At 49.8% G+C, this 25,168-nt stretch overlaps 2 protein-coding genes across 9 annotated transcripts; one reads left to right on the forward strand and one right to left on the reverse strand.

Annotated features, from left to right (window-relative positions):
- Positions 1–1,259: 1,259 nt before the first annotated feature.
- On the forward strand, positions 1,260–12,554 carry kidins220b (kinase D-interacting substrate 220b). Of its 8 annotated transcripts, none has more exons than XM_029141807.2 (30): positions 1,260–1,449; positions 2,603–2,761; positions 2,899–2,997; positions 3,184–3,282; positions 3,520–3,618; positions 3,702–3,803; positions 3,879–3,977; positions 4,049–4,246; positions 4,319–4,417; positions 4,498–4,596; positions 4,677–4,775; positions 4,849–5,026; positions 5,106–5,270; positions 5,347–5,526; positions 5,595–5,760; positions 5,831–5,982; positions 6,148–6,437; positions 6,508–6,648; positions 6,876–7,113; positions 7,931–8,022; positions 8,114–8,258; positions 8,396–8,558; positions 8,639–8,817; positions 8,907–9,139; positions 9,336–9,452; positions 9,746–9,775; positions 10,018–10,155; positions 10,229–10,327; positions 10,404–10,634; positions 10,715–12,554. In XM_029141807.2, exons 2-30 carry the CDS (start codon positions 2,630–2,632, stop codon positions 11,867–11,869), a joined length of 5,217 nt encoding a protein of 1,738 aa, XP_028997640.1. In that variant the 5' UTR covers positions 1,260–1,449; positions 2,603–2,629; the 3' UTR covers positions 11,870–12,554. The 8 variants fall into 8 exon arrangements, with proteins under 8 accessions (XP_028997640.1, XP_028997643.1, XP_028997641.1 ...); XM_029141810.2 differs by having other exon boundaries at positions 7,934–8,022; XM_029141808.2 differs by having other exon boundaries at positions 2,606–2,761.
- A 5,842-nt stretch (positions 12,555–18,396) lies between these two features.
- Positions 18,397–20,153, reverse strand: sox11b (SRY-box transcription factor 11b). The gene has a single exon (XM_029141923.3). It carries the CDS (start codon positions 20,030–20,032, stop codon positions 18,965–18,967), a length of 1,068 nt encoding a protein of 355 aa, XP_028997756.1. The 5' UTR covers positions 20,033–20,153; the 3' UTR covers positions 18,397–18,964.
- Between the last annotated feature and the right edge of the window lie 5,015 nt (positions 20,154–25,168).

Below are 25,168 nucleotides of genomic sequence, written 5' to 3' on the forward strand. Positions count from 1 at the left end.
ACCTCTTCATTTTTCATAGTGAGAGTGGTGACAAACTCCCAGATTTTTTAAAGTCTATCACCAGCTCCTTAGTTTTACTAATGTTCAATGGGAGGTGGTTCTGTTCACACCAGTCCAAAAAGCTGTCCACCACTGCCTGGTACTTTGGGAAGTTAGTCGCTGGAGAATGCAGCTGACCTTTAACCCCTGCCAGGTGATACTCCCATGCTTAAGCCATGAGATCACACGGTCAAACAGATGTCTGACACGAGGTGACTTCAGAATGGGCCAGAATCTCACACTGGTCCAACCACAGGCAGCCTACAGGATAGGATATGACTTTATGAATTTCACAATGGGGACATTTCTGTGTTTTTAGCAGCAATTTGACAAGAAAAAGAAGAGGTAAACAAGAAAAAAAACCAATTGTGCAAAAAACAAACAAGTAATACTTGTACACACTTGTACTAAGTAATGTTTGTATATACAGTAATGTTTAAACAGTAGACAGTAATAAAATTAAATTGTGCAAGAGGCATCAAGCAAAAAAATCGAAAGAAAAAAAAATTCACATTCTTTTTCTTTTTTGTCCGACATGCTTCTGCTGTAAACACAAATATTTCCCCAATGTGGGATTAATAAAGTCGTATCCTATCCTTCACAGTGACAAAAAACAATGATAAAATGATGGAGACAAGAAAACACTGCACAAGTAACACTGCACTGCACTGCAAAAGTTTGCAGTGTGGTTACACATTAGTGATACACATTGTGTATTGTATATGTACATTGTGTAATGCTGTATTGTCCAGGCTGATGGCTGTGGGGAGCAATGACCTGCAGCAGCTCCTTCCTGCGCTGGGGGTGTAACAGTGTGGCACTGAAGGCGCTGCTCAGAGCCTCTACAGTGTGGTGCAGAGGGTGGTGGGGAGTTCTCCATGATGGGTGTTAGTTTATCAGCATCCTTCTGTCCATCACCAGCCACATGATGATCCCCACCTGCCACCTCCAGGTTCCTCCTCAGCAGTGATGACTGAATGGTATTGAAAGGACTCCAGGTGAGACAGCGCCCAGTGCTGCAGCTAGATACTGAGCCCAGCAAGCTGATTTGCTGTTTTTATTTCAATATGTATGATAATATGTATGTATAATAATACAATTATTGCACACATATGAGCACACAGAAAAACACACCCCACAACTGTGCTTTTATTCTGTACGGAAACGAGCGTCGCGCGTACTTTTATTGTGACAGTAGTGGACGGAAGTGGCGGAGTGACTATGGCGGAATTGACGCGCTGATCGTCTCTTTCGCAAGATGGCTGCTGTTGTTCGGGATGCAGATTGAGCGCAGGCTGTCATCCGAAAACAGGCCGAGACCACGCATACGAAGCGGCTGAGATACCGCTGCTGAAACACGACTGGACCCGAATCCGGATCCCTTAAACCGAACCTAACTCTTTCCCGAAGGTAAGAACGGCGGTGTTCGGGCTTTGATCGTCAGCATCCTTTGCTGTCATCAAATAATACGTACATGATGGCCCATGTGACGTCATCAGAGAAAAAACAACGTCTTGTAATAAAACAATTTGTAAAACTGTATTGGAAACGGTTGTTTCGGTTCTGAGGCGGTTCTGACCCAGGTTGGGTTTGTTTTTAACATGTCTGACTGCGGTGAATGCATCTATCGAGTGACAGCGTGAAGGTTGTTGAGGTTAACGCTCTTAACAGCGGTACCGGTTCGTGGTTCGGTGAGAAGAACGTGTTTGAGAATGGTACTAACAGAATATATCATAATAAAATACGAAAGGGGCGCTGCCTCGTCCTTATGTAAAGGATGGTAACACGGAGGAGACACAAAGAAAAAGGACAGACAGGAATAAACACGGTCTGTACATTTATCTACAGTGAAATAAGCGGTTATATTTTATATATGTTATGATTATTGATTAACTGATGATTTATAACATCAGACTAACATCACACAAATGAATTTAGTTTATACCTAATCGAAACCACTGCCCTGTTGTTTATTACCCATATTTACAGTACATTACAAGCCTGCTTCATAAACACTGAAGAGCAGAAAGTCCACCAGCAGTAAAGCAGCAGTTTCTGCCCAGGTGTTAAAGCTAATTAATAACTAACAGTGGAGGCAATAACCAGCCAGTCCTCAGCTGATCTCAGGTCTGTTTCTGCTTGGCAGCTGGTGAATTCCTGTCAGAGCAGGAATGTGTTTCAGAGCAGCGCTATTTACTGCACGCAAGCACGCACACACACACACACACTAAACGCCCACACACGCCCACACACACACAAACACACACAACCTGATGGGTAATATGCACACACACACACACACACACACACACACACACACACACACACACACACACACACAAACACACACAACCTGACGGGTAATATGCACACACACACACACACGCACACACACACACGCACACACAGTAAACGCACACACGCGCGCGCAAATCATCTGGCTGCTGATTTTACATCAGTTCAGAGTGTGACATGAAAGGGTCATCTACTGCTGGTGGTTACAAAGTAGTGAATTGTAAAATAAACAAATGAAGGAGATCAATGTATTGCTGTCTCCTGACAGTAGGGGGCGCAGTGACCCATCGCAGACATGGACACCACTACATCCATCAAGATGACCACCCTGGCCATCCAGAACCTGTTCAGCTACGTGGAGGAGGAGAACCTGGCTGCTCTCAAAGCTCACCTGGACCGCTTCAAGGAGGTGGACGGGCGCAGTGATGTATGTGGCGTTTCCGTTCTTGTAGTCACTTTTTAATGTTTCAGTGTTAATCTGCTCTATTCTGAAGACCTGTCTTTTTATTTAATTTAAAACCAATTTATGCCCAGTGTGACAAACACCATTTACTGTGCTTACAGAACGGTCAGACTCCGTTGATGCTGGCAGCTGAGCAAGGCAGTCTGGATATCGTCCAGGAGCTCATCAGGAGAGGAGCCAACGTGAACCTGGACGACGTGGTGAGGAAAACAAACACACTCAGCTTCAGCGTTGAGTATTAAAGATTCTCTCCCTTTTCAGCGCCCTCGCCTCTAAAGTGGCAGTTGCTAGGAAACAGGCAGAGTTTAATTAGGAGGCAGCTTGTTGATGCCAGCGCTCCTGTTGCCATGGTAACACTGCATCCCCCCATATCTGTGTTTTGCCAGGACTGCTGGTCAGCTTTGATCTCTGCAGCTAAAGAAGGTCATCTGGAGGTAGTGAAGGAGCTGCTGGAGAACAGCGCCTACATCGAACACAGAGACATGGTGGGAACACAAACACCTGAACCAGCAGCTTATGGGAAATGTGGTCTGGCTAGTACATCACTCGTAGCAGCAGTAAACATGGAGGGAGGGTTATGTCTAAAATAAATGATAGCATAGAGTGTATTAACTTTCCATACATACATTTACCATGTGCATGTGTTACAGCAGCAGATTATAAATGAGATTAAGCATGCAGCACCGTAAATAATAATGTTATGTGCTGTGACTGCATCTCAGGGAGGATGGACCGCTTTGACCTGGGCCTGTTACAAAGGTCGTGTGGAGGTCGCCACGGTGCTGCTGGAGCACGGAGCCAACCCCAACACCACAGGACAAGTACAACATGCATGGACATGTTAGAATGAAGCAACCATTCATGTGTAGCTGAGACTTAAGACCGATGTCTCTCTGTCCTGCAGCAGTTTAGCGTGTACCCCATCATCTGGGCCGCAGGTCGAGGACACTCTGAAATCGTTAAACTTCTGCTGCAGAATGGAGCCAAAGTCAACTGTTCTGACAAGGTGATAACATTGACGCAGTGTTTTAAATAACAAGCTTCAGTGAATGACTTGCTCACCCTGTACCACGTGCCACAGTACGGGACCACGCCGCTGATATGGGCGGCCAGAAAAGGACACTTCGACTGCGTGATGCACCTGCTGGAGAACGGGGCTGATGTCGACCAGGAGGGGGCGGTAAGAGCCGGTTCCTTCAGGACTACACTACAGTGCTCAGAGTTTGACCATGCCGTCTACGCTCTGTGCAGAACTCAATGACGGCGCTGATCGTGGCAGTGCGGGGCGGCTACACGGAGGTGGTGAAGGAGCTGCTGAAGAGGAACCCGAACGTCAACATGACGGACAAAGACGGGAACACGGCGCTAATGATCGCTGCCAAGGAGGGCTACACCGAGATCGTCCAGGACCTGCTGGACGCAGGGACCTACGTCAACATCCCCGACCGAGTGAGTAGGAGCGAGACAGCTGCAGAGTGTCAGAACCGAAGGGAAGCTGCTCACTACGCTGCATGTTTGCAGAGTGGAGACACGGTGCTGATTGGAGCAGTGAGGGGCGGGCACGTGGAGATAGTCAGAGCTCTCCTGCACAAATACGCCGACATCGACATCAGGGGGCAGGTGAGAAGACAGACAAGCATCACGTCACCATGATGATACCAGTGTGATAGTAACAGAGAAATGTGTGGCTCTGCTTCCAGGACAGTAAGACGGCTCTGTACTGGGCCGTAGAGAAAGGAAACGGCACCATGGTGAGAGACATCCTGCAGTGTAACCCCGACACCGAGACCTGCACCAAGGTGAGACCTGCACCTCTCCTCTGGACCAGCTGGAGTCCGTTTGGATGTGATGAGCAGTAACTAAGCTTTTCCTGTCTCAGGATGGAGAGACTCCTCTGATTAAAGCCACTAAGATGAGAAACATTGAGATCGTGGAGCTGCTGCTCGATAAAGGAGCCAAAGTGTCGGCTGTGGACAAGGTTCAAACATCCAAATGATGTTGATAAATAGACACCGACCTCAGATGTAACCGCCTCTGTCGTGTTTCTACAGAAAGGAGACACTCCTCTGCACATCGCTATACGTGGCCGCAGCCGCCGTCTGGCCGAGCTGCTCCTCAGGAACCCCAAAGATGGCCGCCTGCTGTACCGGCCCAACAAGGCCGGGGAGACGCCCTACAACATCGACTGCAGCCACCAGAAGAGCATCCTCACACAGATCTTTGGAGCCCGTAGGTCCACTCACACCCAGCGGGTCGATTGTAAGGTTTGTACTCGGTAGGAGTTGACCTACTGTACATGCCCCCCCAGGTCACCTGTCCCCCACCGAGTCTGACGGAGACATGCTGGGCTACGACCTGTACAGTTCTGCTCTGGCTGACATCCTGAGCGAGCCCACCATGCAGCCCCCCATCTGTGTGGGTCTGTACGCCCAGTGGGGCAGCGGAAAGTCCTTCCTGCTCAAGAAACTGGAGGGTGAGCCGCCCACACACGCGCTTCTCCTCCCTCTGTGCAGTGTTCACACACTAACACTTGTCGTCTTGGCCGTCAGACGAGATGAAGACGTTTGCGGGTCAGCAGATCGAGCCGTTGTTTCAGTTCTCCTGGCTGCTAGTGGTTCTGTCCCTGCTGCTGTGTGGCTCCGTGGCCATCGTCCTTGGCTTCACTGTGGACCCTATGCTGGCCTTGGCTGTGTCCCTGAGCCTGCTGGCGCTGCTCTACCTTTTCTTTGGTGAGACATGCCTCCGTCCCCGTCCTGTGGCCGCACTGGATGGTGTAGCAATGCTCTTTGTCTTGTAGTGGTGGTGTACTTCGGAGGGCGCCGGGAAGGCGACAACTGGACCTGGGCGTGGCTGCTCAGCACCCGTCTGGCCCGTCACATCGGGTATCTGGAGCTGTTGCTAAAGTTGATGTTCGTCAACCCGCCGGAGCTCCCGGAGCAGAGCACCAGGGCTCTGCCGGTCAGGTAACGTCCTCGGCAGTGCAGGATGCAGGTCCGGGTCATGCATTGTGTTGCTGACGATGGCTCCCTGCAGGTTCCTGTTCACGGACTACAACCGTCTGTCCAGCGTCGGAGGAGAGACGTCGATGGCCGAGATGATCGCCACGCTCTCCGACGCCTGTGAGAGAGAGTTCGGATTCCTCGCCACACGTCTGTTCAGAGTGTTTAAGACGGAAGAGGCGCAAGGTTGTGCTCGCACACACGCACGCACGCACGCGCACACACGCACGCACGCACACACACACACACACACACACACACACACACACACACACACACACACACACACACACATACACATTCCACCACCAACCACGGCTGCGGTTCTGATTCTGATCATTGTGTGCTCAGGTAAGAGGAAGTGGAAGAAGACCTGCTGCGTGCCGTCCTTCATCATATTCGCCCTGGTGCTGACCTGCCTGCTCACCGGCATGGCGCTGCTGGCCGTCTTCAAGGTGGATGGGCAGAACCAGACAGTAAATGCGGTTCTGATCGCCATCAGCAGTGTGGTGGGCCTGGCTCTGCTGCTGAACTGCAGGACGTGGTGGCAGGTGACGGACTCGGTGCTGAACTCTCAGAGGAAGAGGCTGCACGGCGCCGCCAACAGGATGCACAAGCTGAAGAGCGAGGGCTTCATGAAGGTGAGGCCTCGGCTGATGCCGACCACGGCAGGAGGCCGGAGCAGTAACATGCACGGCGCCTTCCCTGCAGGTCCTGAAGCACGAGGTGGAGCTGATGGCGCGCATGGCTAAGACCATCGACAGCTTCACGCAGCATCAGACCCGGCTGGCGGTCGTCATCGACGGACTGGACTCCTGCGAACAGGACAAAGTTCTGCAGATGCTCGACACGGTGAGAAAAGACCAACAAACAGGACGCTGTTCGGCATCAGCTCGTCTACGTAGGACGAGGACCCGACTTGTAGGATTATTAGTCAGTGGTCGCTTGGCTGCGTACACTTGAACCATCTGAAGCTTGAGTTGTGTCATGATGGAGGAACTGACTCAGCAACTCATGGATCCAACTCAGCCCTGTTGCTCCAATATAAACTCTCTTAACGTGTAATCTTTCCCCTGCAGGTGCGGGTTTTGTTCTCCAAAGGCCCCTTCATCTCCATCTTTGCCAGTGACCCTCACATCATCATCAAGGCCATTAACCAGAACCTGAACAGCGTCCTCAGAGACTCCAACATCAACGGACACGACTACATGCGGAACATCGTCCACCTGCCCGTCTTCCTCAACAGCAGGGGTCTCTCCAGCGCCAAGAAGATGTGTGGCGCAGCGCCCACCAACGGGGACGCCGCCAACGCTGATGGTAACCATGACGACAAACAATTCAATTCAATTCAATTCAATTTTATTTATATAGCGCCAAATCACAACAAAGGAGAGAAGATAATATATAATAATATAATATAATTGTGGAGGAGAGAAGCACAACTACTGGACAGAAAGAGACAAGGTTAGTTAAATATGGGACAATGATGGGAGGTTATGGGACAGAGGAGGTAGAAGGAAACAGAGGAGCTCAGTGTATAAATTAAGTCCCCCAGCAGTCTATGTCTATTGCAGCTTAACTAAGAGATGTTTCCTGTGACTAACAATAATTGCCAGTGACCTGAACCATCTCTAACTATAAGCTTTATCAAAAAGGAAGGTTTTAAGCCTAATCTTAAAGGTGGAGAGTGTGTCAGCTTCTCGAACCTGAAGAGGGAGCTGGTTCCAGAGGAGAGGAGCTTGGAGCTAAAAGCTCTGGCCCCTGTTCTACATTTAAACACTCTAGGAACCACAAGTAGCCCAGCGCTCTGAGAACGAAGTGTTCTGCTGGGAGCATAAGGAACTATGAGGTCTTTAAGATAAGAAGGAGCTTTATCATTGAGTATCACTAGACTGTCACTAGACAGGAGAAGCTGTCTAGGTAAGACAGAGGATTTAATAAATTTAAAGTTGATGGATCTAGACAGTGCTTTCTGTCATTTAGAAGAAGTCGCTGCTGAATGTTTTTTCTAATGATGATAATTTTATTAGTAAAGTAGTTCATAAAGTCATTGCTGCTGAGATTTAAACAATCAGTCATCACTCGCTGCTGCTGCTGCTGCTGCTGAGTCTGGTTCCCTCCATCCGTCTGTCAGCAGGGTGGCACGAGGAGCTGGACAGGAAACTGTCTCAGCACAGTTTGGGTGAATTGACCAAGTTTGGCAGCAAGACGACGCTGAACCGCCGGGTGAGACCCCGCATCCCTCATGGGAGCGTGAGAGTTCCATGCTCGATTGCAGCACTTTGTTCCGTGTTGGTGACCGTGTGACCGTGTGCAGGACACCTACCGACGGCGACAGGTGCAGCGCTCGGTGACCCGGCAGATGTCCTTCGACCTGACGAAGCTGATGGTGACGGAGGACTGGTTCAGTGACATCAGCCCACAGTCCATGAGGAGGCTGCTGAACATCGTCTCGGTCACGGGTGAGTCACCAGCGCCGTCGCCACTGACACGCCTCCCCACACACAGCTGCAGAGCGGATAAAGCAGCACAGCATTAAACGTCCCGATTCTCTGCTCAGTCAGGGGTTAAGGTCAAGCACCATTCTCCTGTGACGCAGGTCGCCTGCTGCGAGCCAATCAGATCACCTTCAACTGGGACCGCCTGGCGTCGTGGATCAACCTGACAGAGCAGTGGCCTTACAGGACGTCGTGGCTCATCCTGTTCCTGGAGGAGACCGACGGAGTCCCCGACCAGGCCACGCTCAAGACCATCTACGAGAGGTTGGAGCGGCTCATTTAGCAGAGGTGGTGCTCCATCCGTCTCCGGCGGCGGCAGACTGAGTCCTTTTGTTTTCTCTCAGAGTGAGTAAGAACATCCCCACCACCAAAGACATGGAACCTCTGCTGGAGATCGACGGCGACGTCCGCAGCTTTGAGGTCTTCCTGTCTTCTCGAACCCCCGTCCTGACTGGCAGAGACATCCGCACCTTCCTGCCCTGCACTGTCAACCTGGACCCCAAACTCAGAGAGATCATTGCGGGTAATGCTTGAGACCAGACAGCTCTGACTCAGGTCTCATCCTGTTGGACCGTGTCTCTGACCTGCATGTTTTGTTTGTGTCTGTGCCAGATGTTCGTGCAGCTCGGGAGCAGATGAGTATGGGTGGAGTCACATACCCGTCCCTCCCCCTGCAGGAGGCCCAGGCCCGGCCCACCTCTGTCTACAGCCAGGTGTCGTCCACGTGCTCGCCCTCCGCCTCCTTCAGCGGGCCCTTCAACCCACCAGCAGGGGGCGTCTCCCCGCAGCCACACAGTAGCTACTACAGCGGCCTGGCCGGACCGCAGCACCCCTTCTACAACAGAGTGAGTAGAACACCTGATGATGTCACACAGCTGGCCCGGGTCGAGCTGTGACGTCATCGCCACGTCTCTCCCGCTCCAGTCTCAGCTTTCATCCTCATTTGCTTCCGTTTGATTGTCTGTTGTTTTAAGTTGCCTCCTTCTCATTGTTTGGTGTTGAACCATTTCCATGAACAGCATTTTAATTTTCTCCCCCCAGCCATATTTCCCCCATCACCTTTACCAGCTGCCACGGCCCCTCGTGGCCCCCTCCTACTTATCTCACCTCCACCCACGCCCGCTCCCTAAAAGCAGCAGAGACGCCGGCACTGCGCCTGTAAGTAAAACACACCTGAGACGACTGCAGCAGAGGGAGAGGATGCTTTAGGACAGTCAAGTCAGCATTTTCAGCCTTCTTATTTTACCTGGAGACCAGTTTGCTGCAGTACAACATGGTGCTGTCTCCCTTTCACCTGGTTCACAGCTTTCCCCTTCTGCTGCTATGATGCTGAACGCTGAATGTTGATCACCTCCTCTCTCGGCTCTGTCATCAGTCACCTGTGGGTTCTAACGTTCATCCTCACTGTGTCTGTCTCTTTGTCCCTGTGTCTCCGTGGCTCGTTCTCTCAGTCTAAAGCTTCATCTCTGAGACGGAAGCAGGTATTGAACACTCCTTTCTACCCTTTTCCTCCTCTACAACTACTCTACTACAACTCCCAGCATGCACCTTGCCTGACCTGTGGCTTTAGTAGCATAGCTGTTTGAACAGGAGGCCTCACCGCAGCTGCTTCCCCACAGCCTGAAACCTCACAGAGTTTAACAGTAGATTCAACAACTACAGAAACACGAGTCCTCTGTTCAGACGCTCGGGTGCTCGCCTTCTCACCATGTCTTTTCTTCAGGGCGCCGCCTCCATTGTGTCGGCCGCTCCGGCCATCCTCCTCAGCTCCATGACGACCGAGGCCGTCTGTGAGCGTGTGCGTCAGATCGAAGGCATTGACCAGAGCATGATGGGACAATACGCAGCCACCATCAGGAAGGTCAGTGGCCTCAAACGGCCCACACCATGTTGTCAGTGTGGAGCTGACATTATTTCCTGTCCGTGGATTTCAGGCGAACGTGAATGGCAGAGTTTTATCTCAGTGCAACATTGACGAGCTGAAGAAGGAGATGAACATGAACTTTGGGGACTGGCAGCTGTTTCGAGCCACGGTGGGTCCTGAAGTTACACTGTGGTGAATGTGACCACTGAGGTTGTTCTAACTAACATCTTGTGATCCTGCTGCAGGTCCTGGACATGCGCCTCATAGAGAATCAGGTGCTGCACGAGGAAGCAGCCAGTGAGCAAGGCAGCATTATTGGTGGCAACGTCGAGCCTGGAAGACGAGCGGCAGCTCCTCCTCGTGCCGGCGGCGCCAACACGGACGCATCACCGATGTACAGCTTCAACCTGAGCTTCGAGGAGCTCAGCACCGTGGGACTGGACGACCCGGCCCGACAGGCTAACGCTCCGTGGATGGTAAACAGGGACGCTGGGAGGTGAGAGTGTTTTAAGCTTGTTTAAAGGGATGCAGAGATAACAAAACCTTCTGTCGCCAGGGTGCTGCTCACCGCACCAACAGCATGACCAGCCTGAACTCACAGGAGTCCTCCAACGACATCTCCAAGCTGACGGACAAGCAGCAAGCTGAGTACCGCGACGCCTACCAGGAATACATCGCCCAGATGGCTCAGCTGGAGATGGGAGGCAGCAGCAACAGGGACCGACCGGTCCAGCCGCAGCCCGGACAGTTCATGACTCCACCGTCTGAGGACAAAAGCAAGGACGGCGCAGAGTTGGACGGACGCAAGTCCTTCACCAAGAAGAGCAGCAGCAAGCCGGCGGCAGACAACATGGACTTCACCCCGAACAGCGACGGCCTGGACCCCATCACCGAGGAGGACGAAAAGGGAGAACACGGATCCTCCAAGTCTCTGTTGACCCGCAAGACGTCTGCAGACAGAGGCGGGCTGTTCCAGGGCGCCGCAGACCTGAAGCTGAAGACCGGGGGAGGGCTGCGCTACCAGAAACTGACCAGCGACGACGAGGAGTCGGAGGAGTCCGACAACGCTCCCCTGCTGAAAGACGGCAAGAAGGTGGCGGAGGCCAAGGTGCCCGGTGGCTCGCTGGCGCTGAAGGGGAAGGACTACCTGTCCGACGCCATGCTGGACAAGAAGGACTCGTCCGATTCTGGCGTTCGCTCCAACGAGAGCTCGCCCAACCACTCGCTGCAGGACGAGGAGGCGGATCTGTCGCAGCTGGACAGGCCAAACCTCATCGAGCTGGATGAGGAGAGCCTGGCCAGGAAGCGCGGCCTTCCCAGCAGCCTCAGCGGCCTCCAGGACCCAGCCGTCACCCGCATGTCCATCTGCTCAGAGGACCAGTGCAGCCTGCTGGCCAGCAGCCCTGAGGAGAGCTGGCCCTCATCCAAGACCTACAACCTGAACCGCACGCCCAGCAACGTGACACTCAACAACAACACCAACATGCAGCAGGGCAACCACCCTCGCCAGCCTGCAGAGGGCTCCTCCTCCTCCTCCACCAGCGACGTCATCCTGTCCCCGAGCTCCGGCACCACCAGGCCGGGCCCGAACAACGAGAACATCCGTGTGGTTCACCTGAAGAGGGGCCTGAAACCCGGGGACCCCCCGGAGATCTGCACCGTGTCCTCCGACACCGTCACGTTTGGCGAGGAACGCGAGAGCATCCTGTGAAGACGACGGGAGCCCTGAGGTCCACCCGGAGCCGCCCCCGGCAGAGGTTCGGAGGTGGTTTCAGTCATTGTGTGTTCGTCAGTGCATTAGTGCTGTAGTCAGTTGATGGACCTCAGTGATGTAGTGACACTGTTCTAGTAGGAGCAGCTGCATGTTGGTGTTCACTGATATTTTAAGTGTCTGAGAAGCCGAGCGGCATAGTTGTGCACCGTCTTTGTGTCTGAGTGGGCTTAAATAAAATCAAAAGATTCTAAAAGAAGGTTAAAAAACCTGAAGTGACAGTGTTAACTAGTGGCTGAAGCGTTTTATTGTAACTGTGAATCAGTGATCGTGTTCTGTCTAATGCACCTTGATGTTTGTGTCGGTTAGGGTTAGGGTTAGGGCGAGTGGAAACAACCAAAACCAAACCAGATTAAAACTTCAGTTTATTTATTTACTGCCATGAACAATTAAAGGTTCTCCAGCTGCTAATCTTGGAAATTGGTGTTGAAATTGTTGGAAAATACAAGTGATCAAATTCTATCTTTGTATCTCACTTGACTCTAAAAACATTTAAAGTAAGAGGTTCAGTTGCTTTTGTTGATTTTGAAAAGCACTTGATATGAAGCAATGTGTGTTTGGAGGAATCTCTCCTTTAATCGTGTGACTAAAAACAGAATAAAATCTATCAATGTTGACTGTTAAAGCTGCTTCCTGACTTTTTATTTAACTTTATTTTATTGAGCTGGAAATGGTTTTGAAACCAGTGTCACAGGAGGATCCTGTAGCATCTGTTGCCATGCAGACGCTGTGTTCTCACCGTGTCAGCACAGCAGCGTCCAGCTCATCTGTCCTCAAGGTCGTTGGACGTGTCACTGGACTGGGAGAAAGAAGAACACGGTCAGAGGTCAAAGGTTAAAACCAGGTTTCTTCTGTGATGTTCACCTGGTGAATAAAGGAACTGAATTGAAGTTGCAGCTGCAGGAGTTAAAGGGTGAATGTAAGAATAATTTAATAATAATAATGTTCTATGGAACTCCGAAGTGCTCATTGGTCAATAGGCCATTATAAAATTAATACATATATAAATAAACCAGAGACAATAATTTACCATGGAATTATGAAATCCCAAACATTTTTCAAATTACGCTTATTATTATGAAAAGTTTCATTATGCTGTAAAACCTGCTTAAAAATGACTTATAATGTTTCTATGCAGATAATTTACTGGATTGTTAGCTATTTTGTCCATTATAAACAATGCTTTCACATTCTATGGCTCTGGTGCTGCAATATGAAGTAGACGGTCTGGTCACAGACGAATTGTTTTGATACGTCTTTCCTGTGTAACCTGTGTCCTCGTTCGATGTTGCCACTAAATAGTTTGACGTCATACAGAAATGCTCACAGACACCAAAACAAAAACCAGGAACTGGTGTTATATATGTAGAACTAGACCAGACTTACGGATGAAACGCTACTGGCTGCTTCTGCACAACGTTTTAAGCGATCGTGGCTTTCAGTGATCTGACAATGCAGTAACATCAAACCAAGGAGAACAGCTGTTCTCTCCTACGTGTTGAATACGTTTAATGCGTTGTCCTCAGAGCAGATTCGTTTGTGGCTTAATGTTTCACACATGCGCATTAATGGTGGCAGTGGCAGCGGAATTGAATCTCTTTATATTTGTATATTTCACAAAGTGTTTGGGAAGACTTTTAAAATGATGCTTGTTAAACTCAATCCAGGCTCCAAAGACAAACGCAGAGGTTTGACATTGGCACGTTATTGAAAGCAGATCGCAGCAATTTACTCAGTCCTCATTTTCTTTCAACGCGAGCAGCGGTAAAACGGCGTCACTTCTTGTAAACTCGAGTTGTGTAGATCATGCACAGACAAGATAATAAAACATTGTCAAGGCATTGACAAGGACAGCTAACGTGTTCTTCCTGCTACAAACAGGAGCAACCAGTGCGGCATTCTGAAGCTGGTCACCAATTAACATCGTAAGTTGTTACAGAACACAGCATTACCACCTGGTCTCCTTAATGATGGACTGCTGTGGTGTGAAACTGGACCTGAGACAGTTTCAGAAAGAATACGCTTCTGCACCACTGTGTCAGGCTGGGGCCTAGCATTACCCTCTCTCTTAACAACTTCTCTGAGCCGTCAGAAACTGTCTTCCCTCCTGCAGCCATTCCGCCCACAAACTACGCATCCACCTGTAACGATGTTCACGGCCGGTGTTCTGCTTCAGTTGTCAGAGCTACAGCTACATTTCCAGGTGTATACTACCATCTAGTACAGTACTTGGCAGTCATTATTACGTCCTAAATCTATACCTAAAGTGTCTGAGTTAAGGAGTAGCCAATCGCATTACTGTACCCAACCTGTACCTCTGGCTGCAGCATTTTGAATGAGCTGTAGGCTTTTTAAGGAGCTGTTAGGACATCCTATGAGTAAGGAGTTACAGTAGTCCAGCCTAGAGGTAACAAATGCATGGATCAGTTTCTCTGCATCGCTCTGAGAGAGGAGGCTTCTGATTTTAGCTATATTTCTAAGGTGAAAGTAGGCGGTTCTAGAGATTTGTTTAATGTATGATGTAGAAAAAAGATCCTGGTCAACTGAACTTGATCAAAGATGACACCATGGTTCCTTACAGTAGAATCTGAATTTTGAATTAGCTGTAGCATATTTCATCAGTGAATATTTCCAAACATACACAGTCAATTCCATCATTTCTGATCCACCGGCACCGACAGAGCCCAAAGTCAAACTGATCCAGATCGTGCCTACTGAGCCTCTTATGGACCCTCTGCAGGCTCGGCTGGACACTCACTGGCTCTCATAGCTGTCAGTGATTCTGTGAAGTCAGCTGATCAGCTGCTCACATCTGTCAGCTGCTGCTGAAACTCTATATTTTCTATCTCTGAATCCTTGATGTTTTAAGTAAAACACAGTTGGGTCTCCAGAACCACTGATCTGGCCCGACCCGTCTCAGCCCAAATGTGTGCAGGACTGGATCTGGAGCCCCCGTGACCTGGCATGACCTCAGCTGCAACATTTGGAAGACAAACAGTGTGTGCCTGTTGTGCTGTGGGCCACAAACAGCCGAGTCCTCTGTAAAGAAAAATTGTTGGTCAGTAAAACCCATTTGAATGTCAAGATTCTGCTTTGCATGTTTCAGAGCGATGCCAGGAGCTGCAGCTGGCACTGATCCAGCAGGACGATAAGATGCAAAGTACGAAGGCGGACCAGCACCGTTCATTCAGACCACTTCACAGCTTCAGTACTGATACTGAGAACCAGTTTCACCTGCACCATCAGAACCAGGAGCCCAACAACGGTTCTATTCCTTTAGCCACCAACAGAGTCACCATAGTAACCACATTCTCTGCATCGCCTCCTGTTTCCACAAACCAGTCAGGGTTGGATTAAACACACTGACACTGAAGTGATGTTCACGGGACAGAGAGCAAGAGAGAGCAAACTCTGAGCCCAGGTGTGTTCCAAGCTGAAATCGTCTGCTTCTCATCCCTCAGAAAAGAGCTCAGCGCGTGTCTGCACAGCTGAGCAGTCACCACGCGATCCAGCAGGTGGCGCCGAAGACCAGCAACAGTAGCTGCTTTCAGGCCGGTCTCCAGGCGACGCAATGAAGCTGTTGGTCGATTATTCACGGCACCAGCTAAGGAGTGGGATGCTTCCAACAAAGCTGTGTTCAATGTCTGTCAGGAGAAAATAGCTGAGGCTGCAGAAATCTGATCCTACAGGAGGAGAACCTGACCCTGACCTCTGACCTTTATGGAACACACACGCTTCAGATCAGTGTGAACTAATGTTTAGCAGCAGCGATGATACGTTTTCACAGCTGCTGATAAAAGGTTGGAGAGGACACCAGTGAGTCAGAACCACCTGACCCAGATCAGCTTCTCCACTGAACATCATCCTCATCCTCATCCTCATCCTCAGGAAGGAGAAGCAGCAGGTACTTATCAGCTTCACTGCGACCTGCTCACCCAGCGGTTCTTTGACACAAAGCTCGTCCGTCCATCATCGTGTTTCTGCTTTTTACCCCTCAAATGTTCCACTGATAAACCAAACAAACAAATTTAGCATGAAATCAAAATGTGGAGGCGACACACAGACTCATTCTGTGGTAACGAGCTCTAACAAACAGGAAACATCTCGTCCATCTTTTTCTGACGGTTCGCGTTTAGCTCAGACCTGAGAGCAGGAGCCTCAGGTCAGTATCTGCTCTGACTGTCCCTGAACACATCACTGTACTGATATGAGAATCAGATGAATGCAAGGAGCCCAGAGACCCTCAGTGTCCCCCAGTGTTCCCCATTGACCCCCAGTGTCTCTCGTGGGCTTGCAGTGTCCTCTCACATCACCAGCTCCTTCTTGGTGTTTCACCCATGATGCATTGTTCCATCACCCAACAGGTGTGAAGGTGAGTCACAGCAGGAGGAAATGCTGGATCTGGACCCGGTTGTCCTGTGGTCAGATGCAGTGTCTTGTTGTAAAGGACACTTGAAACAGACAAATCAGCAGCAAAGAAACAAACCTCAGAACTGATTTGGTGGAGCTAAAATGTGAGTGTTCACATGAAACTGTCTCGGCTCTGTCTCAGAACCATCTCTTTCCGCACATCCATTCTCTTGGCAGAAACCCAGGCGCCGAGCGACACATCTGCAAACCTGTGATCTCACCTCGGTCCAACACAGAGCCTTTGTCTGGTGCTGACGCTCCGTCATCAAGGCCTGACAGGAGACCAAGGTCACGGTCGCCGCCTTTGAACCCAGCGGCCTGGTTCCGGCTTATATTGAGCTGCCACTCAGGATCCCAACAGGAACCCCCACGGAACACGCACACACATTCAAGCATCTGGATCCAGAAGTTGGGGAAATTTCCTGATTCACAAAGCTGGTTTTAGTCAGAGAGTCAGAAACCCAGAACCTGGAGACCTGCTCAGTCAGAACGTAGCTCACGATGAGTGAGAGGTGATGCAGTGACGTGGCCTCGCTGACCTCTGACCAACCAGCCTTACAGCAGTCATTGAGTGGATGTAATTATGATACTGACCTATACCTGGATCGTAGCAGGTCAGAACCTTTTTCACCTTCTGCTGCTAAACTGTGTTAAGTGCATCGTCTGTACTAATCATCTCAGTGTCTGTCAAATAGAGGATAAATAAGCATCTTTCCTTCAGCAGATGCACGACAAACATCACGACGACATTTCCGCTCCTGAGTCGATGGAAGGTTCTGGGTCCAGATCAATACACAGCTTCAGGAACTTTAACCTCACTGACCCTGATTCTGACTTGGGTCCAAACACTCCTGGTTCCTCTTACTTTGCTGTGCTGTGTTTATTCTCAGGATTGGGCTCCTGATAATCTGCAGCACTTGAGAAAACAGAGCATGGTCCTGTCTGGGCTCCCATTTACCGACCCACTGACCTCGCGACCTCCAGAAGCCCCCGAGACTCCAATCACGCCTCTGCATTGCATTGTGGGTAACATAAACACAAATGATGGAGTCCCTCCAGCCAAAGTTCATTCCTCATCATCAAATCATACAACTCTGTGTTTTACCTGGAACACAAGGAACATGACAAACGGCTGCAGGAAGTCAAACAAACATTTCCAGCTTCTCCTGCTTTTACCCATAAAACATAAATAATCAAAGGTTAGAAACTGGGACAGAAGCAAAGAAAATCAAGCTGTTGCTAGTCAGGTGATGGGTGAAACCAAAGACGATGTCATCAAGAAAACCAGCTGATGGTAAATAACCTGACTCCATTATGTCTACTGTCCCTGGACCTCGTGGCATTCACCGACCCTCTGATGTTCACGGCTTCGCCTCTACCTGAGTTCTGATCCCAGTCATTTATGAGGAGCCGGATGCATTAAACCCAGATCACAGTAATCACAGCTGTGACACAGCAGACACCCACTCCAGCAGCTTTTAATGATCATCAATGATACTGGAACACACAAACTAGATTTCCTGGTCTTGAATTAAAACGTCACAACTCCTCACACTAAAGCTTCTATGACTCCAAAGCTTTATTTAGAGCCAAGGCCTTGTGGAATTATTCAAGTTCATGGAAAGTCCAGAGTCTCCAAGGACTCAGACCGATTCAAAACCTTTTTTAAACCCCAGCGTCCACATCCTGTCTCTATTTACACCTGATCTGCTCTGGATGGGTAGAAATTACCCAATAGCTTTTCACCTGCATAATCACAAGGAAACCTGGAACCTTCAAGGATTCCTGGAATACGTTAAAAATGACAATAAAAACTATTAGCTTAAAACCTTACATGACTTTCAAGTGCTTTATTTAAACATTACACAGAGTCTAGTTTATTCTTTTTTGCAAGGATAGGTCCTAATTGATCTAATCCAGGGTTTCATTTTTGAATAAATACTGATGAAGACCAGGCAACCTTAAATGGACCCAGAGCTCAGTTTACAACCAGTTGTTCTGGTGCCTCGGTGGAACCATCAAGACCCAATAACATCAGTAACCATACAGCAGGTTCGTCTCAGTTCCAGCTGATTTATTTGTGTATTGACAGACACACTTGGGAGCAGTTTCTCCTCCTGCTACAGAAATCGGACCAGTCCGGTCCTTTCTCTTCTTTTCTTTATATTGCACAAAAATAACGAGAAACAAAAGCAATAGAAACACAAAATCCAGTCTCTCGTGAACTAGTTACACAACAAAACTGCATCTGGTACCGTGAACCCCCCGTGTGCAGGCTCAGTGACAGTCGGAACCGAAGTGCCTGAAAACCCTGACTGTACAAAAATAAGCTCAAAATAGTCTTTTACTTTTTAGAAAGATGAGGTATGTCTGCTTACGTCATATCAAAACTGTTTCCTGCCATATCTGTGGAAGGTTCGGTTTGAACCCAGAGGGAGCCTGAAAACCCAAACTCAAAACAAAAAGAGCAAGTCATGTAACTGTCCGGCTGGAAGCAACAACAATAAAGATTTGACCCTGACACTACTGTTCATAAAAGTCAACATGGGTCCGGATGGGGAATGCATAGTTCGGTGCTTTCCCTTCATTCAGCCCGGTCTCTGGCCCTCTGGTCCAGAACCGGCGTCAGCAGGTGAACACCAGGTCCGTGAGGTTCGCCTGCAGCCAGTCCCCCGCGATCATCTGGCTGAGCTCCGGGGTGCAGTAATCCGGGAACTCGAAGTGGGAACCGAGGCTACCCTCGCTGCACGAGTCCAGGTCTTTGTCCACCAGTGACAGGCTCAGGTTCGCCGGGGCGGAGCTGGAGGACGGGTTCCACGGCTCGGACGAGGAGTGGAACCCGGTCACGAGGCTCAGCGTGAAGTCGTTGCCGTCCGCGGGCAGGTCGTCCGGGTCGTCCCCGCAGCAGGACGAGGTGGAGCCGGACCGGGACGAGGGCGCTGGGGACAGGGAGGCGCTGGAGGACGGGCCGCTTCCCTGGCGGGTGATGTTCTTGAAGCTGTAGAACAGCCGGGTGGAGGACGCACACACATCGGTGCCCTCCGGTTCGGCAGAAGCCTCCGCTTTCGGGTCCGTTTCCTCCTCAGACTCGTCTTCATCGTCGTCGTCCTCCTCCTCATCGTCGGTAAAGCTCGGTCCCGTCCCGTTGCTGGCAGTCAACAGGTACCGGTACCGGAGGTCCGGTTGCTGGCTGCTGGGTCTGCCCGGACCCGGCACCGCTCTGTTGGGCTTCAACTTGGAGAGTTTCCTGGAGCTTTTACTGGCGGCTCTGTCGCTGCTTTTATCCGGGGACTGCGGCTGCGTCTTCCCCGGGGGGAGCGCGCAGCCGTCCGTCTTGGGCTTCTTCTTGGGCCGGTACTTGTAGTCCGGGTAGTCGGCCATGTGCTGGAGCCGGAGCCGCTCCGCCTCCCGGATAAACGGGATCTTCTCTGCTTCCTTCAGCAGCTTCCAGCGTTTCCCGAGCCGTTTGGAGATCTCGGCATTGTGCATATCCGGCGCCTGCTCCATGATCTTCCTTCGCTCCACTTTGGACCACACCATGAACGCGTTCATGGGCCGCTTGATGTGGCCCGACGCCGTCTTACACCAGTCCGGCTTCGGTGGCACCGGGATGCAGGCTGGTGCCGCCAGCAGCTCCCTGCCAACCGGCTGAGTGGCCTGGCGGGACCCAGCGCGCTGTGTGTGCTGAACCATGCTTTGGGTTCTGGGCTCTCGGTTCCCTTCTTAGTGGAATTCCGCCTCAGCTCGGCAGCATCACTATCTGCTCCCACCTCAAACCGGCGTCTTCTTAAGATGCTGAGAATACGCGCGACGTTACCGCCCTCAACCAATCAAAGCGCTTCGTTTACAAAACCTTCCCGCCTTTGCTGCTTTCTAAGCCAATCCCGTATCCCGGCTTGCTCACGCGCACGCCCACTGGCGGAAGTCTGCTCCTGCTACATTGACGTAAACGTCTGGGGGGAAAGTGATCAATGTTTATCGCCGTTTTATTGGAGTTTATGGCCTTAAAATCACTGGATAGATCAGGGCAGACACGTCCACACACTCATTCTCTGAGCTTGAACTGTTAAACTGTTGAGAAAAGACGGCAACTCCCAGAGGGATTCTGAGTAACTGAGTTCGTGCTGAGGCCAAAGCAGCAAACAGGCTCATACTGTTTATGGTTCTGCAGCGATTTCAGGCTATTTTCGCCTGTTTTGTTGTTGTTTTCTCTTCTGCATTTAACAACAGCAGATATTATCACTGATTGTTGGTCAAAACATCACAAAGAAGTTGTCTCATTGCACTCAACGCAAAACACACCATCATCATTATGAGGAGCAAACATGGTTCATGTTGCAAAGCAAAGCTGCTACTGCGCTTATTGGGTCAATAGCTGATGCGAGAGAAGCTGATAAAGGACGTCATCTCAGCCCAGAGCCTCGTCTTGAACTCGGACCCATCACACATCAGCCTGAATTGCTCTTTCAGGCCCATTTTTGTTTGGACAAAATGTTTTACTCGTGGTTCAGGTAAAAACTGATATAACCAGTTTTCGTCAATTCTGTTCAGTTGCACGTAGTGAGCTGCAAGCGCCCCAGAGCATAACCACACCTTAACCATCGTTACCATTGAAATGGATGAGGTGAGTCGTCGGTGAGTCCGACACCTCTGGCTCCAAAACAAAGGGCTGAGCTGGAGTCAGGAGACGTTTACATGTGAAAACCCACTGTCTGGGGGTCATGATCATATACAACCAAGTGAACACAAACATAAGGACTCGTTAATCCACATTGATGCTGTGGCCACTGCTTCCTAAAAGTTCTGGCTCCTGGTCCAGTTTCGCTTCACTGGGCGCTGGAGCTGTTGCAGTTTTATCTGCACTGTTTCTCTTATATTTGTCGTCTGAGACTCAGATGTTGGCCTGCGATGGACTGGCGACCTGTCCCTGGACGTAAAACCTGCCTCTCGCCCTGAGGTAGTTGGAATAAGTTCCAGCACTCCCCCTTCCCCGCGACCCCTACGGGGACCAGGCGGTAAAAGATGGATGTATGGACTCACATGGTTCCAGGATTCTGTTCCTTCAGCTCTATGAACAAATACATCATCTTTTCTTCTGCACACATTTTAAGTTGACGAGGAGCAGTGTGTGTGTGTGTGTGTGTGTGTGTGTGTGTGTGTGTGTGTGTGTGTGTGTGTGTGTGTGTGTGTGTGTGTGTGTGTGTGTGTGTATCATCCATTCACACAGATGAGCCGCTACTCTGGAATGCGTGAGAGGTCAAAGGTCGAGCTGCTGCTGCAGGAAATGTTATTACCAATCAATTATGTGAAAACTGGACCGAGACTGAGCTGTGCTGAGTCCAGTCTGTTTATCGCTTTACAACCAAATGCACCAAGAAACACAATAAATATGGTTTTAAAATAAGGTTTTTCATAAGCAGGATCTGAAGGTTCCTGTGTTGGTCACGGGCTGGTTCAGATGGTCATTTTACAATTTTCAAGCCAAAACATCATTTTTCTCAGGAGGTTTTAGTCCCGAGTCTGAACAAACAGGACAGCAAAGCTTTAAAACTTAAATCTGATATTGTTGCTCTGTGTAACAGCCTGTGACTCCAGAACCTCTTTGTTTACTGCCTTCTCTGGCCATTGTTGTGTTCAGCGGACTCCTCCAACCCCCGACCTTATTTACCATGTGTATGTACTGGTCTGAGGGGGGGGTGCATTTACATCCAGAACAGCTGCATGGTAATGAGCTGTAACTGACTCCAGATCAGCTCCAGCCGAACAGGGAGCATCCGGCTGAAGCACTAACATCCCACAGATGTGATGAGCTGGAGGACAAATGTCAGATGAGACCCAGCTCAGTACTGCCTACAGAGAAACCAAAGAGGCGAGAGAGGGAGCCAGGTCCAGACCTGAAGCTGGAGCAGAACCACAATCAGCTATCAGAAGTGTGCTGTCTCCATGGTAACCTGACAGATCTGAACCGAGTAAATCATGTGTGGATGTGAAACAGTAGCTCTGTTCTAAAGTCTGGAATCATTGAACATGTTCCTCACGGGCCGAGGACACGCTGGACCACATTCGTGCTCGGCCACAGGTTTGTGGATCAAACTAAACAGAGACAGATTCAAGATTCAAGATAAAAAAAACTTTATTAATCCCAGAGGTAAATTATTTTGCACACTTTGATCACTGTCACAGATGGAGGTACACACAAGAACATAGGGAGATTAAAAATAGAATGCTAACAAATCTACTCACACTCACATATAGTCTAATTACTGTTGTCTAATTACATCTAATTACTAGCTAAATCTTTATATACAAGGTATTGCATGGATGAAGACCAACCCTCACAGACAGAGGAGGAGTTGTACAGGCTGATGGCACCGGTAGGAAGGTTCTCCGGTGGTGTTCTGTGGAGAACCTAATTCTGATCAGCCTGTGGCTGAAGGTGCTACTCTGTCCAGCAGTCACAGCAGCATCACACAGAACTTTACTGGAGAACAAGGTTCTGGTAAAAGCAGGTGTTTGTGTGTGAACACTTTACTTGTCATCAGCCCAGTGTTAAAGGCTGATTTAAACACAATCATCTAAATCATTTGGTACCAAAATAGAATAAAGTAGAAAAAAGTGGAGCTGACAGATGGACTAAACCGGACAGAACAAAAGGAAATGAGAGAAGCTCCGAGTGTCTGACTTTCTCTGAACAAACACTGAGCCTTTCTGCCCCAGGACGCTTCACCTCTGATTGCTAATAAGCACCAACACAAAAAGCCCAGCAGGCCGACGGGGGAGGGGCAGGAGGCAGATGCCAGACTGGGCCCGGCAGATGGGGCCTGATGAATCCTGAAAAGGACCAATTGAGACTCGAAAAAGTTGCCAAGCGGCCAACTGTAATTATCACCGCGCCTTTGGGTTCATTGTCAATTAGAGTGACGGTTGGGGCGAGCAACAGCTGTGGCAGATGGTTGAGGGAGAGAGAAAGAGGTGGGGTGGGTGAAGGTTCTTGTGATTTATCTGGGTTTTCACTAAAAGTCTTAGTCACTAAAAAAAGTCACTAAAAATTACTTTTGAACACAAACCAAACACAAACCATGAAACAGTGAGATAAAAAAACAAAGCCAGCTATAAACACACACACACACACACACACACACACACACACACACACACACACACACACACACACACACACATTTTTTAGTCTGGTTCAGGAGCAGACCACTGGCTCAGAGGATCAGGCTCAGAGTGATGATGATGATGATGTCATCATTGGGTTTCTGAGCTCACAGCCCTTCTTCATCACCTCCTTCCTTCTCTCCTTTCCTTTCCTGCCCTACTTTCCTCTCCTCCAGCCCCCTCCCCCACTCCTCCATGTCGAGTGGCAGAGGGGCCCCATCTGCTGTGAGAAGGGCCACTATGTGGGGTCGAAGGTCACCGTTTTCAATAGTAGCTATTAGTGGGACTGACACCACCAGGACCAGCTCCAGCTTCAGAATGATTCTTCAAACAACAACACATTTGCTTTAGATCCAACATAAAAGCCACTTAGAGCTTTCTACGAGGTCTCAGAACAAGAAACAGTTACTGATGGATGAAGTGAAGAGAGAACCAGGACGAGAACGTGATGACGGATTCACGGCCCTGATGAATCAGAGCGAGCTCAGCTGCAGCTCAGTGGAACCTCGTATGTGTCAGCCGTGAAATCGTCAGCAGCAGCAGGGTCGGGTTGAGGGGCCCGCGGGTCCCGGGCCCTTTAACCCAATTATGTGGTAAAGAGAAGCGATTCATCAGAAAGGAGCCAGCTGCTGACCAGCACCACGACACGGCCGAGCTCACAAAGCCCAGATTACCATGAGAAAGACCAGGCTGATTTCACATCAGACTCTTCGTCAGAGCATCTGACACATCGCCCGGGTCGATGCTGTAGCACAGCCCAGAAACACAGATTAAGGTCTGCAGCTACTTGCTGCTCTCACTGTTGGTTCTGTTCTGATCCAACCAGCATCAGGCGCCGGTTCAGGCCCCAAACAGTGGCAGAACCAGGGTGGCAGGTGACAACTGGGTCAATCACAGCAGTTCTGCACAGAACCTAGGAGATTGGAACGCTGACTTCTGCAGAGAACTGATTATTTTCTGGATCAGAACCACAGAAGGTGCTCAACCTCTGCTCTTAGAACCTTTATCTGATGTACACAAAGGTTCTCAGATCTGACGCTCAGGCCGTTTGTTGGATGGTTTCGTGCTGCTAAACGCAGCCGTTATTCACTCAGTGTCTGTGCTACATAAATATATTTGGTTCTGGTTCTGTCAACACAACCAGAGCATGTGAAAAGATGTGGGTCTGCTCGACTCAGCTGCTTCATTCACCACAGAAGAACCCTTGAATCCATTTTATCGGGATCTGTAATGAAGTCTCGTTAGCGGATCTGACATTTAGCAGCTTCAAACGCTCTGCATCCACAGGCCACTGGGATGGGAGCGGACCCCCTGCTGGGCCCCGAGTTCGGAGGGTTCACCAGCAGGTTACTTTCTGACGCTCCCAGAACTTCCAGCACCACAGCGATGCTCAGAGTAGGAAACATTTAATCATCGCTTCATCTTTATTCTGCATCATGATCACAGAGTCAAAGTTAGAACAAAGCTTGGAAAATCAAAGTTCTCTCACAAAGTTTATGGAACCAGCCATGTCCACATGAGCAGCACAAATGGAAGAGCTGGAGGAAACCTTCACGGTCTGAGGAGACCGTGACACACACCATGTTCCTGACGTAATCATCAACCAGCAGCTTCCTGCTTCTTCCACTCAGATCACATTTCTGTTTGTTTTTACCATGAGCTTCG

Source organism: Betta splendens, chromosome 24, assembly GCF_900634795.4.
Source record: "Betta splendens chromosome 24, fBetSpl5.4, whole genome shotgun sequence".
Taxonomy (NCBI): domain Eukaryota; kingdom Metazoa; phylum Chordata; class Actinopteri; order Anabantiformes; family Osphronemidae; genus Betta; species Betta splendens.

Excerpts from the sequence above, each read along its gene's own strand:
- sox11b (XM_029141923.3), bottom strand. The coding sequence starts at position 20,032 with ATGGTTCAGCACACACAGCGCGCTGGGTCCCGCCAGGCCACTCAGCCG.
- kidins220b (XM_029141807.2), top strand. The coding sequence starts at position 2,630 with ATGGACACCACTACATCCATCAAGATGACCACCCTGGCCATCCAGAAC. Across the intron at positions 7,114-7,930 it reads GGACGCCGCCAACGCTGATG|CAGGGTGGCACGAGGAGCTG; the intron begins GTAACCATGACG and ends TCCGTCTGTCAG. Across the intron at positions 9,776-10,017 it reads CATCTCTGAGACGGAAGCAG|GGCGCCGCCTCCATTGTGTC; the intron begins GTATTGAACACT and ends TCTTTTCTTCAG.